The sequence below is a fragment of the Coregonus lavaretus genome (assembly GCF_964263955.1).
Source record: "Coregonus lavaretus genome assembly, contig: HAP1_SCAFFOLD_810, whole genome shotgun sequence".
In the NCBI taxonomy this organism is placed as follows: Eukaryota; Metazoa; Chordata; class Actinopteri; order Salmoniformes; family Salmonidae; genus Coregonus; species Coregonus lavaretus.
In genome coordinates this window covers 143084-156694 of record NW_028161077.1, presented here as the reverse complement: position 1 = coordinate 156694, position 13611 = coordinate 143084, and the positions used below count along the sequence as shown (strand labels likewise).

Sequence of the window (13611 nt, the reverse complement as noted above, 5' to 3'; positions counted from 1 at the left end):
ATCTCCTAACTAGTTTTTTTCTGTCTCTGTCATTCTCTTGTTCTATCTTCTCTATCTCTGAATGATGGCTGCTGAAAAGCTGATATGAAACTGTTTTCCTCACACAAATCATATAGCAGTTTTTCTGTTTCTGATGAGGCAGATGTTTCAACCCCCCTCATAGGGACCTGAAGGGTGTGGTGGTGAGCCTGAGCAGTGAGGGCCACCTGCAGTGCTCCTACATGGGCACAGACCCCTCCTTCTTCTCCACGCCCAAGGTGGACGCCCGCGAACAGGACTACTCCCAAATCGACACTGAGATGAAGAGTCTGCAGAGAGTCATCAGACAGGCCACCAGGACCCAGGCTGGTAGGACGCACACACACATGCACACACGCATGCATGCACCGTGAACAGTCTTTGTGTGTATTTGTGTATTGCAGGTTATTTCCTGACTCTCTCTCTTCTCTGTCGTAGATATCCTTCCTGTAGTAGAGACAGATGAGGATCTGACTGTTACAGCCACAGTCTCCACTAACATGGACAGCACATCGGTGAACACACACACACACACACACACACACTGAAATGGACACACATGTTTGTTTTACTATCCTTGTGGGGACCAAACAATTGATCCCCACTCAGCATCCTATTTTCCCTTCAAATCAAATGTATTTATAAGCCTTTTTACGTCAGCAAGCAATGCAGATGTAGAAGCACAACCTAACTCTAACCTTAACCCCTAATCCTAACTCCTAAACCTAACCCCTAACCCTAATTGTAACCTTAAACCTAATCCCTAAGCCTAAAATAGCCCTTTTCCTTATGGGGACCGGCAAAATGTCCACACTTGTCCCAACTTTCCTTGTTTTACGATCCTTGTGAGGACTTCTGGTCCCCACAAGGATAGTCAAACCAAAACACGCATACACACACACAATGAAGGCAACACATGTACATACAGACTGGTATATCCTGACCTTCCCTCTATCTCTACAGCAAGCGCTCATCCCGGACATTGATGGTCTACCCGTCCCCTCAGTCACAGTGAAGGTATGTGTCGCACACTTGATGACTTCAAGACGCAGACATCAAGGCTGATTTTATTTGACTCACTCAGTCTAACTATTTTAGCTGCAGCTTGAGAAATGAAATCTGAAATGTCTAAATGTCTTCCTCCTCTTTGTTTCTCCTTCTCTCCTCCCTTTCCATCTCTTTCAGATCAAGGTGAAGAGTCGCTGTGCGTTGCAGGGTCCTAAACTGACCGTGTGTGTTCAGCCTCCACTGGCTGTCACCCAGGAGCAGTTTGTGTTGGAACCTCTGGGTAAGGCGCTCTTGCTCTCTCTCTCTCTCTCTCTCACCTCCTTATCTTTATAGAGAGGAAAGAGAGAGAGAATGAATGAAAGAAAGAAAGAATGTGTGCTTTCCTCTGTGGGCTCAGACATTATCAGTAGCAGACAGATGAAAGTTCTATAATCTGAATGAATGAAACGGAGGTACATGGTCACCTTGACACGGTCAAGCAAACACGGTAAACTCTCACCCAAAGCAAACAGAACACTGCTACCGCAACCATCCCAATTCCTAGGAACCCAGTTTCATGTTATCAGTTTTATCACAGTGTCTGAGAGCAGTGCAAAGAGACGGAAGTACTTGTTCCAGCTTTTCAAAAGCTCCATGTGATGTAGGAACATTTGAAGAAAGGTCTGCTAGCCCTAAGAGTGTTAGTCCTGTGTGTCTGCCTAGTTGGGATGCATTTTTCAACTAGCCTACTGTAGTTTAGTAGAGGTATTTAGAGATTATTAAGATAGCTGTAAGTCATGACAGCTAAAAGATTAGTTAGATGATGCGTACGTAACCATGGCAGTCATCACAACACAGCAGATTAAACACACACACGGTGAACCAGCGATGACTCAGAGTGTTTATGCCACGCTCTTTGTCTCCCACACACAGAAACCTGACGCTGCTCTCCACCAGTCTATCAGCAGCCCTCTGCTGTGAAACCCAGGCCCCTAACCACACACACAAACGCCTCTACCCCTACCTGACCCCACCATGGACGTTTGGCCTAGGATAGAAAAGTTTGGTTAGAGTCATTAAAACTTGTTTTTCAACCACTCCACAAATGTCTTGCTTACAAACGATAGTTTTGGCAAGTCGGTTAGGACATCTACTTTGTGCATAACACAAGTAATTTTTCCAACAATTGTTTACAGACAGATTATTTCACTTATAATTCACTGTATCACAATTCCAGTGGGTCAGACGTTTACATACACTAAGTTGACTGTGCCTTTAAACAGCTTGGAAAATTCCAGAATATGATGTCATGGCTTTAGAAGCTTCTGATAGGCTAATTGACATCATTTGAGTCAATTGGAGGTGTACCTATGGATGTATTTCAAGGCCTACCTTCAAACTCAGTCCTTCTTTGCTTGACATCATGGGAAAATTAAAAGAAATCAGACCTCAGAAAAAAAATTGTAGACCTCCACAAGTCTGGTTCATCCTTGGGAGCTATTTCCAAACGCCTGAAGGTACCACGTTCATCTGTACAAACAATAGTACGCAAGTATAAACACCATGGGACCACGCAGCCGTCATACCGCTCAGGAAGGAAGCGCGTTCTGTCTCGTAGAGATGAACGTACTTTGGTGCAAAAAGTGCAAATCAATCCCAGAACAACAGCAAAGGACCTTGTGAAGATTCTGGAGGAAACGGGTACAAAAGTATCTATATCCACAGTAAAACAAGTCCTATATCGACATAACCTGAAAGGCCGCTCAGCAAGGAAGAAGCCACTGCTCCAAAACCGCCATAATAAAGCCAGACTACGATTTGCATCTGCACATGGGGACAAAGATCGTACTTTTTGGAGAAATGTCCTCTGGTCTGATGAAACAAAAATAGAACTGTTTGGCCATAATGACCATCGTTATGTTTGGAGGAAAAAGGGGAAGGCTTGCAAGCCGAAGAACACCATCCCAACCGTGAAGCACGGGGGTGGCAGCATCATGCTGTGGGGGTGCTTTGCTGCAGGAGGAACTGGTGCACTTCACAAAATAGATGGCATCATGAGGAAGGAAAATGATGTGGATATATTGAAGCAACATCTCAAGACATCAGTCAGGAAGTTAAAGCTTGGTCGCAAATGGGTCTTCCAAATGGACAATGACCCCAAGCATACATCCAAAGTTGTGGCAAAATGGCTTAAGGACAACAAAGTCAAGGTATTGGAGTGGCCATCACAAAGCCCTGACCTCAATCCTATAGAACATTTGTGGTCAGAACTGAAAAAGCATGTGCGAGCAAGGAGGCCTACAAACCTGACTCAGTTACACCAGCTCTGTCAGGAGGAACGGGCCAAAATTCACTTATTGTGGAAGGCTACCCGAAGCATTTGACCCAAGTTAAACAATTTAAAGGCAATGCTACCAAATACTAATTGAGTGTATGTAAACTTCTGACCTACTGGGAATGTGATGAAAAATAAATCATTCTCTCTACTATTATTCTGACATTTCACATTCTTAAAATAAAGTGGTGATCCTAACTGACAGGGAATTCTTACTAGGAATAAATGTCAGGAATTGTGAAAAACTGAGTTTAAATGTATTTGGCTAAGGTGTATGTAAACTTCTGACTTCAACTGCATATGTGGGCCTGAATGGATGGGCCAGTTAAACCTTTTTAATGGGACTTTTGACTCATTGACTGATTTGGTCCTGAATTAACTGATTTGGCCCATACTGTGTCTTGTTGAAGTGCATAGTGTAGTGTATACACATACACATACCACATGTTTTAGATTCTCTCGATATATATATATATATATATATCTATAAACTCCATCTTCATCTTTCTCTATGAGTCCCACTCGCTCTTTCTCCTCCTCTATCTCTCTCTTGTCACCTTTATCTCTCCATCTCCTACACTTTCTGCCTTTCAGCTTTCTCTCTACAGATCTCTCTCTCACACTCACTCCCTTCTTCTGACGTCTTGTCTGTGTGTTTTATCCTTGGGAATGGGGAGCTTGAGCTGCCCAGTTGGCCTCTGAGTCTTGGAGTGTGTGAGTTTGGCACAGACCAACAGACCAATGCCCATGTGTCTTTGATTCTTTGACTGTGTGTGTGTGTGTGCCACCGCAGGATCCTCTGTTTAGAAACTCCATCCCCCCCGCTCAGCTTGGCCTGTCCTGGGTTCGTGGGGGAGGCAGCGCCTTCTGATTTTTGTATTGTTATTTCACTCTTTATTCGTCTCAGATGGCAACCCAGTCCCCCTGTCCTGTCCACCACACTACCTTCTTTGTTCTCTCGCTCTCTCGCTCTCTCGCTCTCTCGCTCTCTCGCTCTCTCGCTCTCTCGCTCTCTCTCTCTCTCTCTCTCTCTGCTTACAGGTTTGGTGGTCTGATTTAAATCACGAAGTAGTGAATTTCTAGATAAGAGCCAAGTATTCCATTAATACACAAATACACACTGACAGTAACTCCCCCACACACACATGCATGCAAACACCTCAAAGGGCATGCACATAGCTTTGATCCTAGAGAACTGCGGTGTCTGCTAGTTTTCATCCTTACCTCATAATCATCATATGATACAGACCTGGGAAACCTGGTGGATTGTTAAGCCTGTCAGTGTGCCAGGTAGAAATCTAAACCAGTCAACTGGGCAGCTCTCAAGACTCACCCCCCCCACACTGATATGATAGTAGTTGCATTACATTGCTATAAAAATGTTTCTTAACATCTGTTAAGTGAGTCTTATCTGATGGTCCTGCTTCGTGGAGAGAATTTTAACGTACAACAGAGAGGCTTTGGATGGATCGCTCTAACAGACCCTACACAGGGATGTGACCTAAGTCGTGACCCCAAAAGGTCAAAGGTGACCATTTAGCGCCCTTACTGATCTGCCCCCGAGATCCCCAATGGGTCACTGCAAGTGTCATAATGTGCCCCCACACACACCCCTAACACCAAAACACTACACCGTTTAATACTCTTACAGACGCTCTCTCACACATGCACAAACATTCTCTCTTTTACAGTCTCTTTTACGGTCTCACACATGCTCACACACACACACTGATTCTCTCAGTGGCGCACCCACTCTTTGCACCCCAAACACCCTCAGCACACTTTCCCTCTCTGCTCTCAGTGTGCGGTGCGCATTACCCTGCCGACCCCTCTTGACCCGTCTTCTCCCAGGGGTGGGTGGCCGATGTCACCAAAGGTCAAAGCGAAATGTCCTCTGCTTAACTCAGGCCCTGAGGGAAGGAGTGAGTGGGGGAATGAAGGAGAGAAGGAAGGAGATAAGAGGGCGATTTGTGACCTGCTCCTTTGTTGTTATTGTTGTTCTATGCTGGGCGCTAATGGCGTGGTAACACTTAGAATGTCTGGTCACTATTTGCTCGCGGCGTCAGGGTCGTGGGGTTAAAAGCAAGTCTGCCCCCGTTTTTGAAAAGGAGAGTGAGGGAGGGAGGGAGGGAGGGAGAGGGCTCGTCACACTGTCAGAGCGTCTGACGGAGCGCAGAGAAAGTGCTTGCCCTTTTTGGTTTCTCTGGCTCGTCTCCCACTCCTCCTCTCTTTTTCTACCTTTGACGCTCTCTCCCCCTCGTAATCTCTCTTCCTTTTTTTCTTACTCAGCCACTGTCTCTCCTCCTCTCTGGTGCTGTGTGTGCTCATGTTAAGGATTCTTGTCTGACCTTTGACTGCCGCCATATATAGTAGAACACTGTTAGAGTTGGTGGACGAAACACAATACCCTCCTGTGCCCAGCCAGGGAGAGAGGAGAAAACAGAGAGAGAGATGGAGAAGAGGGAAACGGACGACCTGCCAACCTGCACACGTTTTGCGTGAAATACCAATATGGTGTAATTGCAGACTGCAATTTGGGGCGTTTCTTGATGTGGGTGCTCCTTGATATCAGGAAACGCTCATTGGTGCCAGCCATTGGTTAGTTCCGGTGTTATGAGACTGATGGTTTTTCGACACAGATTATTTGTTTTCATAGCAGGTTAGGATAACTAGCGTGGCATGTTAGGATAATTAACATGGCATGTTAGGTACATTAGCATGGCATGTTAGGAGAATGAGGTTCAGTTTAGGAAAAGGGTTAGGCTTAGCTACAATGCTACAGTTGTCAACAACTGTCGTCCCCAATGCGAAAAAAACGGCCACGGACCAATGGTGAGCATTAATGGGTGTAACTTCACATCAAGAAACGGCAATATAAAAAAAAAACGCCCCTAATTGCGCTAATACTTTCCTTCACAGGAAGTTATGTTAGATTGTTAAAGATTAGTAGGCCTATGTTAATTAATCAGTTCTTAATCTGTCCTCTTGATATCGCTGTATGTCAACAGTAGGCTGCTAATGATGTAATTATAGTCAGTTCACCAACGGCAACAAGGCATGTTGAATGAATGGTAGTCTAGTAGTCAGACTTAACTTGATGGATGAGGTCAGGGATGGAGATCTGAAACAAGCTCATATAGGCCTAGTTCAGTTGTTTCATATTCCAAATAGCCTACAGTAAACTAGACTACTACATTGCATCCAGTAATTTAATTATTCAGGATTGTTTTTCTCCCCAAACAAAATGAAGAAGAAGCCAGTTTACATTTTCACTAGACTATCCACATAAAGACACCTATTAATTAGAATAATCATTACCCCTAAATTTTACCTAGACAAATGTGAAAGTGTCATTGAGACCACCTCAATTTCATTTAGCAGGGTGTCCAATCAATAATGCATATTTTGACCAATGGGTAAAATAACATAATTGTGTAGATAGTCCTATAAGAACCTCCAAACCTCACCTCCCTATTACAATCCGTTCAAACGTTATTGGAGTTTTTACACTTGTAGGATGTCCAGAATTAGGGTGATTTAAATAAACTGAAAGAAAGTTGTGAAAATTCAGGAAAATGTTATCGTGTCATCTATCCTGGATTCTGTGCAAGAATTAAGGCAACTGGCTACCGGACAGGCTCACTTTCCCGTTCCACATCTTTCTTCTCGAATCCGCAGGACATAAAAATATAGAGGTAAGATGGATATGGATTTTGAGACATGACATATAGTATTTTCATATTTTAGTATACGCTTTTCATATTCATTCGGAATTCCTGTTCTTTTTAAAAAATATTTCTCACAAAAACAAGCGTATCTCTGCTTTTATTTTCTAAGCCTTTTACATTTAATTCAGCTCGTTTCATGCAAATGTTGCTTTTTGCGACCCGTGGAAACAACTTTGAAAACCACGACCACAAAATGTAAAACCCTCAACAGTTGTTACGAGAAACCTGCACCGCTATGTCAACAGGGCTCTGTGCTTATTATCGGATGTATTAGGTTACGAAATCTGACTTTGTTCTGTAATGTTATTGATATGTTAGAGAAAGACCCTCCTGAACAATTCAGAACATGAATAATCATATTTGTCTTGGTAAAATGAATTTTATAACATAAGGAAGTGACATTTCATCACCAAAGCACTGGGCAGAGTGGGTAGACACCCTACACAAGACTTCTGTGTTGGCTACATTGTTTTATATAATTTAAGACTCTAGGTTTCAGGAAATGGCAGCTACAGGTTTTTTTTTTTTTAAAGCTAAATGCTCCAACTTCCTGAGAGGGGTTGACTGACCCCCTCCAGACCTCCCCCCTACCCAACATTAGGCCTACATCAGCACCACCTTGTCAGAAAATCCTAGGGAGAGCCCCATATTGTACATTTAAATGTATTTCTAGTTAACTACTGAAGCGCAACCAATTACCAAGTACCCATAACAGTCTATCATTCCTACTGAGGCAGTCTTCTGCCAACATAATTTATTAGGCTAATAAAGGTGCATTTGCCTATGATTTTAGCAGTGTGGGTGGGGGCCACGGGTCCCGCCACCGCGCTGAAGTGGTAAAATTCTCAGTGGTGGAAAAAGTACCCAATTGTCATACTTGAGTGAAAGTAAAGATACCTTAGTAGAAAATGACTCAAGTAAATGTGAAAGTCAGCCAGTAAAATACTACTTGAGTAAAAATCTAAAAGTATTTGGTTTCTAAATATACTTAAGTATCAAAAGTTAATTTAATTGCAAAAATATACTTAAGTATCAAAAGTAAAAGTATAAATCATTTCAAATTGCTTATATTAAGCAAACCAGATGGCACAATTGTTTATTTTATTTAGCCAGAGGCACCGTCCAACACACAGACATAATTTACAAACAAAGCATTTGTGTTTGGTGAGTCCACCTGATCAGAGGCAGTAGGAATGTTCTCTTGATAAGTGTGTGAATTGGATCATTTTCCTGTCCTACTAATCATTCAAAATGTAACAAGTACTTTTGGGTGTCAGGGTAAATGTATGGAGTAAAAAGTACATTATTTTCTTTAGGAATGTATTGAAGTCAATGTAAACGTTGTACTTTAAAGTATTTTTACTTAAGTACTTTACACCACTGAAAATTCTTCATGGTTGGCAGGTTTGAGACAAGAAAAGACAGACAGACTGACAATGAAAATGAAAAGATGGCTAGATGATCTGTGAAATCCCTTCACTACAGACAGAGAGAGAGCAGGACACAGACCGACATACAGAGTAGAGTGCTTGATATGTGTGTAGTGGGGGAATCCTGGCACATACCCCTGGCTCAGTCACCTGTGCCGGCCCTACTCTGCTCTGCTCTGGCTCCATACGTCACGCCCCATTACCACACCACCTGACGCATGGTGGGCTGTGTAACGTGTGTGTGTAACTTGGCTCGACATCTCTCCAAAGCCATTAGCTGAAATATGGCCTTTCCTCCCAGGCTGTTTTTGATCCCCATTTACCTTCTCTCTCTGACTCTTTGTTAGGGTATTAGAACTGTACTCAAATCATCACCCTCAGGTTTGTGCCACAGGCACCCTTTCTCTCTGTCCCTGTGTGTGTGTGTTAGAGTTGTCTGGTTAATGTTGTTAACCCTGCTGTCTTCACTTCTGGTTGAAATGTTTCAACATGTAACCATGTGTGAGACTGAGAGTATGTGACTTTGTATGTTTTTAGGCCTGAGTAGTCTGGTTAGTGTTGAGAATACTGTTTCCTGTCCTTTCCACACTTGTTAAAGTGCTGAGTCATCATGTGTTTCTGTGTTTGAGAGCGTGTTGTGTGTCTAAAACTGTGTTGTTGTTTTTTACAGGTGTTGGGTCTACCACTGTGGTGGCGTTCTCTGCCTTCCTCAATGGGCACTACCCACCAGCAGACCTGACTGGAGACGTGGCCGTATCTTACAGCTCTCCTACAGGTACACACACTGATAATCTCAAACATATCATGTCTTTCTACAACCTGTCTGAAACATATCACACTTGCCTCATCTCTCTCATGAATTAATGATTTTATGTTTCCCTGTCTGTGACTTATCTTAAGTCCATAAAAGTCCTGACGTCTGTCTATAACAGCACTAACGTGGTTGTAACAGCTCTGACATCTGGCTGTATCAGTACTGACATATGTCTGTTACCAGATGGACATCTGGCTGTATCAGTACTGACATATGTCTGTTACCAGATGGACTGACAGTAACAGCCCTGATAGTTGGCTGTAACAGTACTGACATCTGGCTGTAGCAGCTCTGTACCCTTTAAAACCACTGAATGGGTAACAGCGGCATCTGGTTCCAGGCAGTATGTATTTCTGGAAGACATTACTCTCCCCTCTAACCAACAAAACCCCTCTTTATTTACATTAAAATGTCATGGGTTTTTATTATTTCACTTGATTCAAAAAAAAAAGCGGCTCACAAAAAAGCGCCATTTGTACTATTGTTTCCCTTGGACTGTCTGTGTTGGCAGCTCCTTGTGGAAAGGTTCCCTGAAATCACATTAAATGTGAAATGGCTTGGAAATATCGAGGCATTTTTTTTATTGTGATGCTAAAAATAGCGGGGGTGGAAAAGAGAGGAGTCTGGAGTTTTTCACAGGCCTTCCAACGACGGCTGCCCTGTGTTTTGGTGCAGTAGGTCATTACTTAGATCACAGGTAGGGCTCACAGTAACTGAGAGAGAAGGGAGCGAGAGAGAGAGAGGGGGGAGATGTACTGACAGCAGGGGTAGGAGGGATGGCTACACACACACACACACACACACACACACACCTGTGGATATATGACAGTGTTTAGTGGACTATATTTCTCTCTGTGCATCAGTGTGTGTATGGATGTGTTAGCCCTCTGGCTAGGTGTTAGACAGAGCAGTGTTAATCTTCATTAGCACTCTCCTCCACTCCTCTCCTCTGAATGCCTGGCTGGAATGGGAGGAATGCAGCAGTCTATACTGGGAGCGTTCTCTCCTTCTGCCGCTGCACCCAGAGGCAACGATTACAACTCACAACTCTCTGTTACTGTCTACTCTCCTTTCCCTAGAGCCCATCAAAGGGATTTGCAGTAGTGCTCTCCCACTGTCCACTATCTAATGTAGTAAGGCCATGTTGGGGGCCATCCACTGTCTCAATCAATTATTTCACATTCATTTTTAATCACGCCAGCCTCTGTCTGTCTGTGTGTCTCTGTCTGTCTGTGTGTCTCTGTCTCTGTCTCTGTGTGTGTGTGTGTGTGTGTGTGTGTGGGTGTGTGTGTGTGTGTGTGTGTACGTACATCTCTCTCTGTCTATTTCCCCTCTATCTGTATATTTATTCTGTGTTCTGCTCCATTTGACCTGTGCTAAATCTCTGCCCCGCTCTCCTCTGCTATCCTTTCCTCTCCTCTCCTTTCCGCTCCTCTCCTTTCCTCTCCTCGGCAGCCAGTGTGGCTAAACCCAGCCAACAGAGGGAGAGAGAGGGGGAGAGAAAAAGAGAGAGGGAGAGCGATGGATGGCTTTCATCAGCGCTAACAAAGCGTGAAACACACAAGCACAGCACTGGGGCCTGCTGCACTTTAATACTCAATCTGGCCCTCATTGACTGTGCTGCTAGACTGCTAGAGGAATCAGTGGCTCATGATTCAGTGTGGAGCTCGTTGCTCAGTCAATGAAATGCATTCAGCACCACCTTGAGTCCTCCAGCATTTAATTAACTTCACTCAGTGTCAGACAAATTACTGTGTAGGTGATTGTGTAGTTGAATGCTTGTCATTGATTATTTCAATAACAGCGGTTTGGTAGAATGATTTTTTGAAGAATGTGCACTTTTTAAAAAATTGAATCATTATAGAATTAATCAGTCCACAGCTGGCTGATAATGTGTTTTGCTGACTAGAACCATTTTGTCTCCTGAATTGATGTTAAGCTGAATGTGTTTGGCTGGTTGTTGGTTATTCTTGGCCGTCTGTAGCTACAGTAGTCGATGTCTCTGTTTTTAGACTGTCTGTATTCTGTCAGTCTGGTACTTAAGCCTAGAAGGTCTGTTATGTTATTCTGTCTGTCTCATTGTCCATGGTCAGTCTCAAGCCTGCTGTCTGTGTATAAGGTAGAGCCTTTGACTCCTGAGCACACATTTCATCAAATAGACTGACTGAGATGACGTCTGTGCGGATGGGGTGCATCACGATTCAAAAAGTGGCTTCTATTTGTCGGCATCATCATTCTGCGATCAACAGGAGTCTACTTTCACCTGTCCAGTTCTTCATTTGGTGCAGATAGAGGAAAATACACAAGGAGAGGACTCCACTTTCCAGAGAGATGAGCGGGAGGGAGGAGAGAACAGGGAGATGAGAGCGGTGGAACGGAGGAGGAAGAGAGATGAGAGGGAGGGAGGAGAGAACAGGGAGATGAGAGCGGTGGAACGGAGGAGGAAGAGAGATGAGAGGGAGGGAGGAGAGAACAGGGAGATGAGAGCGGTGGAAGGGAGGAGGAAGAGAGATGAGAGGGAGGGAGGAGAGAACAGGGAGACGAGAGCGGTGGAACGGAGGAGGAAGAGAGATGGGAGGAAACGAGGGGAGAGACTAAAGCGGGGGATGGAGTAGCGAGGCAGGGATGAAGGGAGGGGGTGAAAGGGGGCGGGGTGTGTGTAAAGTGAACGAGTGGGCGCCAGTGTTTACGTGCCCTGGGCCAGGGCCCTCTAAAGTGACTGTGTTGTGTTTGTGTTTCTCCTGCTCTGCGGCTGGCCCATATGAAAGAACTCAACCCTGCAGGTAAGTAGACTGGGCTCTGCCCTGGGAAGCACAGGAAGAGCCCACAGCCCACTGTTTATGTTCCCCCGTAACACGATATAGCTAGAGAGAGACATGCACACACACACACAGTTTCACATACACACTTTTGGTTACACATACTGTACACATGGGCACGCCACATACACATGCAGACACTTATGCACTTGTATGTACTTGCTCCCACACACATATACACAGACTACATATTACAGCTAAATAGTTGGGTGTCTAGTTCTGAGTAGCGTGTGTTTATTTCTGTCTGTCCGTGCCTCTGTCTGTTCATATGTGCTGTGATACAGTAGATGTCCTCCCTTTTGATCAGTGTGCTTTTAAGAGAACTACCTTCCCTGTGACACACACACACAGACGTTTCATCGCATCGATGACATCATTGCAGCTGCACAATGAACGTGATCCCTTACGGTCGCCCTGAGGTCAAATAAACAGAGTGGTCAGAGAGACTTCACACACACACTCATTGAGGTATCATGCAGTATGACTAGTGCTGGTGAAATCAGGCTGCTGAAGTTCCAGACTAGTTCCATTATCCATTTGGAGAGAATGAGTGACAGCACATGTTTATATACAAGATATTTATATTCTACTTTGGAGAAAAGTAGCCTGCTCACATAATTACTACAGAAACCCTCATAGGCCTCATATCTACCAGTGACCCCATGGTGAGGTCAGGTGTATAGAACAGGAGTTGGCCAACATAGGGCAACAATGACAGCTCAGGTGAGACATATAAACATAGAAGGCCCATGCAGGTAAATCACAGTGGCGAGTGAGGGTCGTAACTCTGCCGTGGCAGCCTGAGAATACACAGGGGGTGTCTGGGATACAGTGTGTGAAGAGGTGGGACCAGTTTAGATTTACAGGCAGGGCATCCCCCTCTTCCTAACCACACACACACATCGTTTGTCTTTAGAGAGTGCCGACTAGTCAATGGCGGCTGGGAACCTGAGAAGGGAAAAATGTTTCCCCTAGTTCTTTCTGGTCTCCGTCTTCTCTCTTACTATCATTCCCTCCCTCCCTCTCACTCCTTTCTTTTCTCCCTCCAGTGTTTTCCCTCAACTTCAGTCAGTCCCCTCTACCCCCTCCCTCTTTCTTTCGACCACACCCCTCATTGATGGCAGGACATTTACATTGAAAACATTTGAAGATCGTTTAACAAACACTTTAATATTCTAATAGTCTAAGGGCCAACAGTGTGACTGTGGTCAAACATCCTCTCGATTCGACACCCTTCAGTAGCCTCAATAGGAGTTTGCACAGTTTGAAGATGCTTTTAAAAAGCCACGTCTACAGGTTACTCTACAGAAAAAGAGAGTTAGAGAGACCGAGAGACAAAGAAAGAAAGCGAGAGGGTGAAAAGAAAAGGGGAAAAATAGGAAGCGAGGGAAGGATAACTGAAGAGAGGGAGGCAGGGAGAACACCCTGTCTATACTCTGGGTCCCTAGGGCTGTGATGTTGCCCTATTATGTTAGTGGTT

General features: G+C 44.4%; 1 protein-coding gene across 1 annotated transcript in view; it reads left to right on the top strand.

The window, feature by feature from the left end:
• Nucleotides 1–13611, top strand: part of LOC311121115 (protein PTHB1-like) — a gene marked incomplete at its 5' end in the record, with an annotated part of 171239 nt that overhangs the window by 28954 nt on the left and 128674 nt on the right. Inside the window, 6 exons of the mRNA XM_084195646.1 lie at nt 164–348; nt 457–533; nt 982–1035; nt 1204–1306; nt 9169–9273; nt 12081–12095. Of these exons, the coding sequence (XP_084051772.1) occupies nt 164–348; nt 457–533; nt 982–1035; nt 1204–1306; nt 9169–9273; nt 12081–12095 (539 nt within the window). The remainder of the gene's footprint in view (nt 1–163; nt 349–456; nt 534–981; nt 1036–1203; nt 1307–9168; nt 9274–12080; nt 12096–13611) is intronic.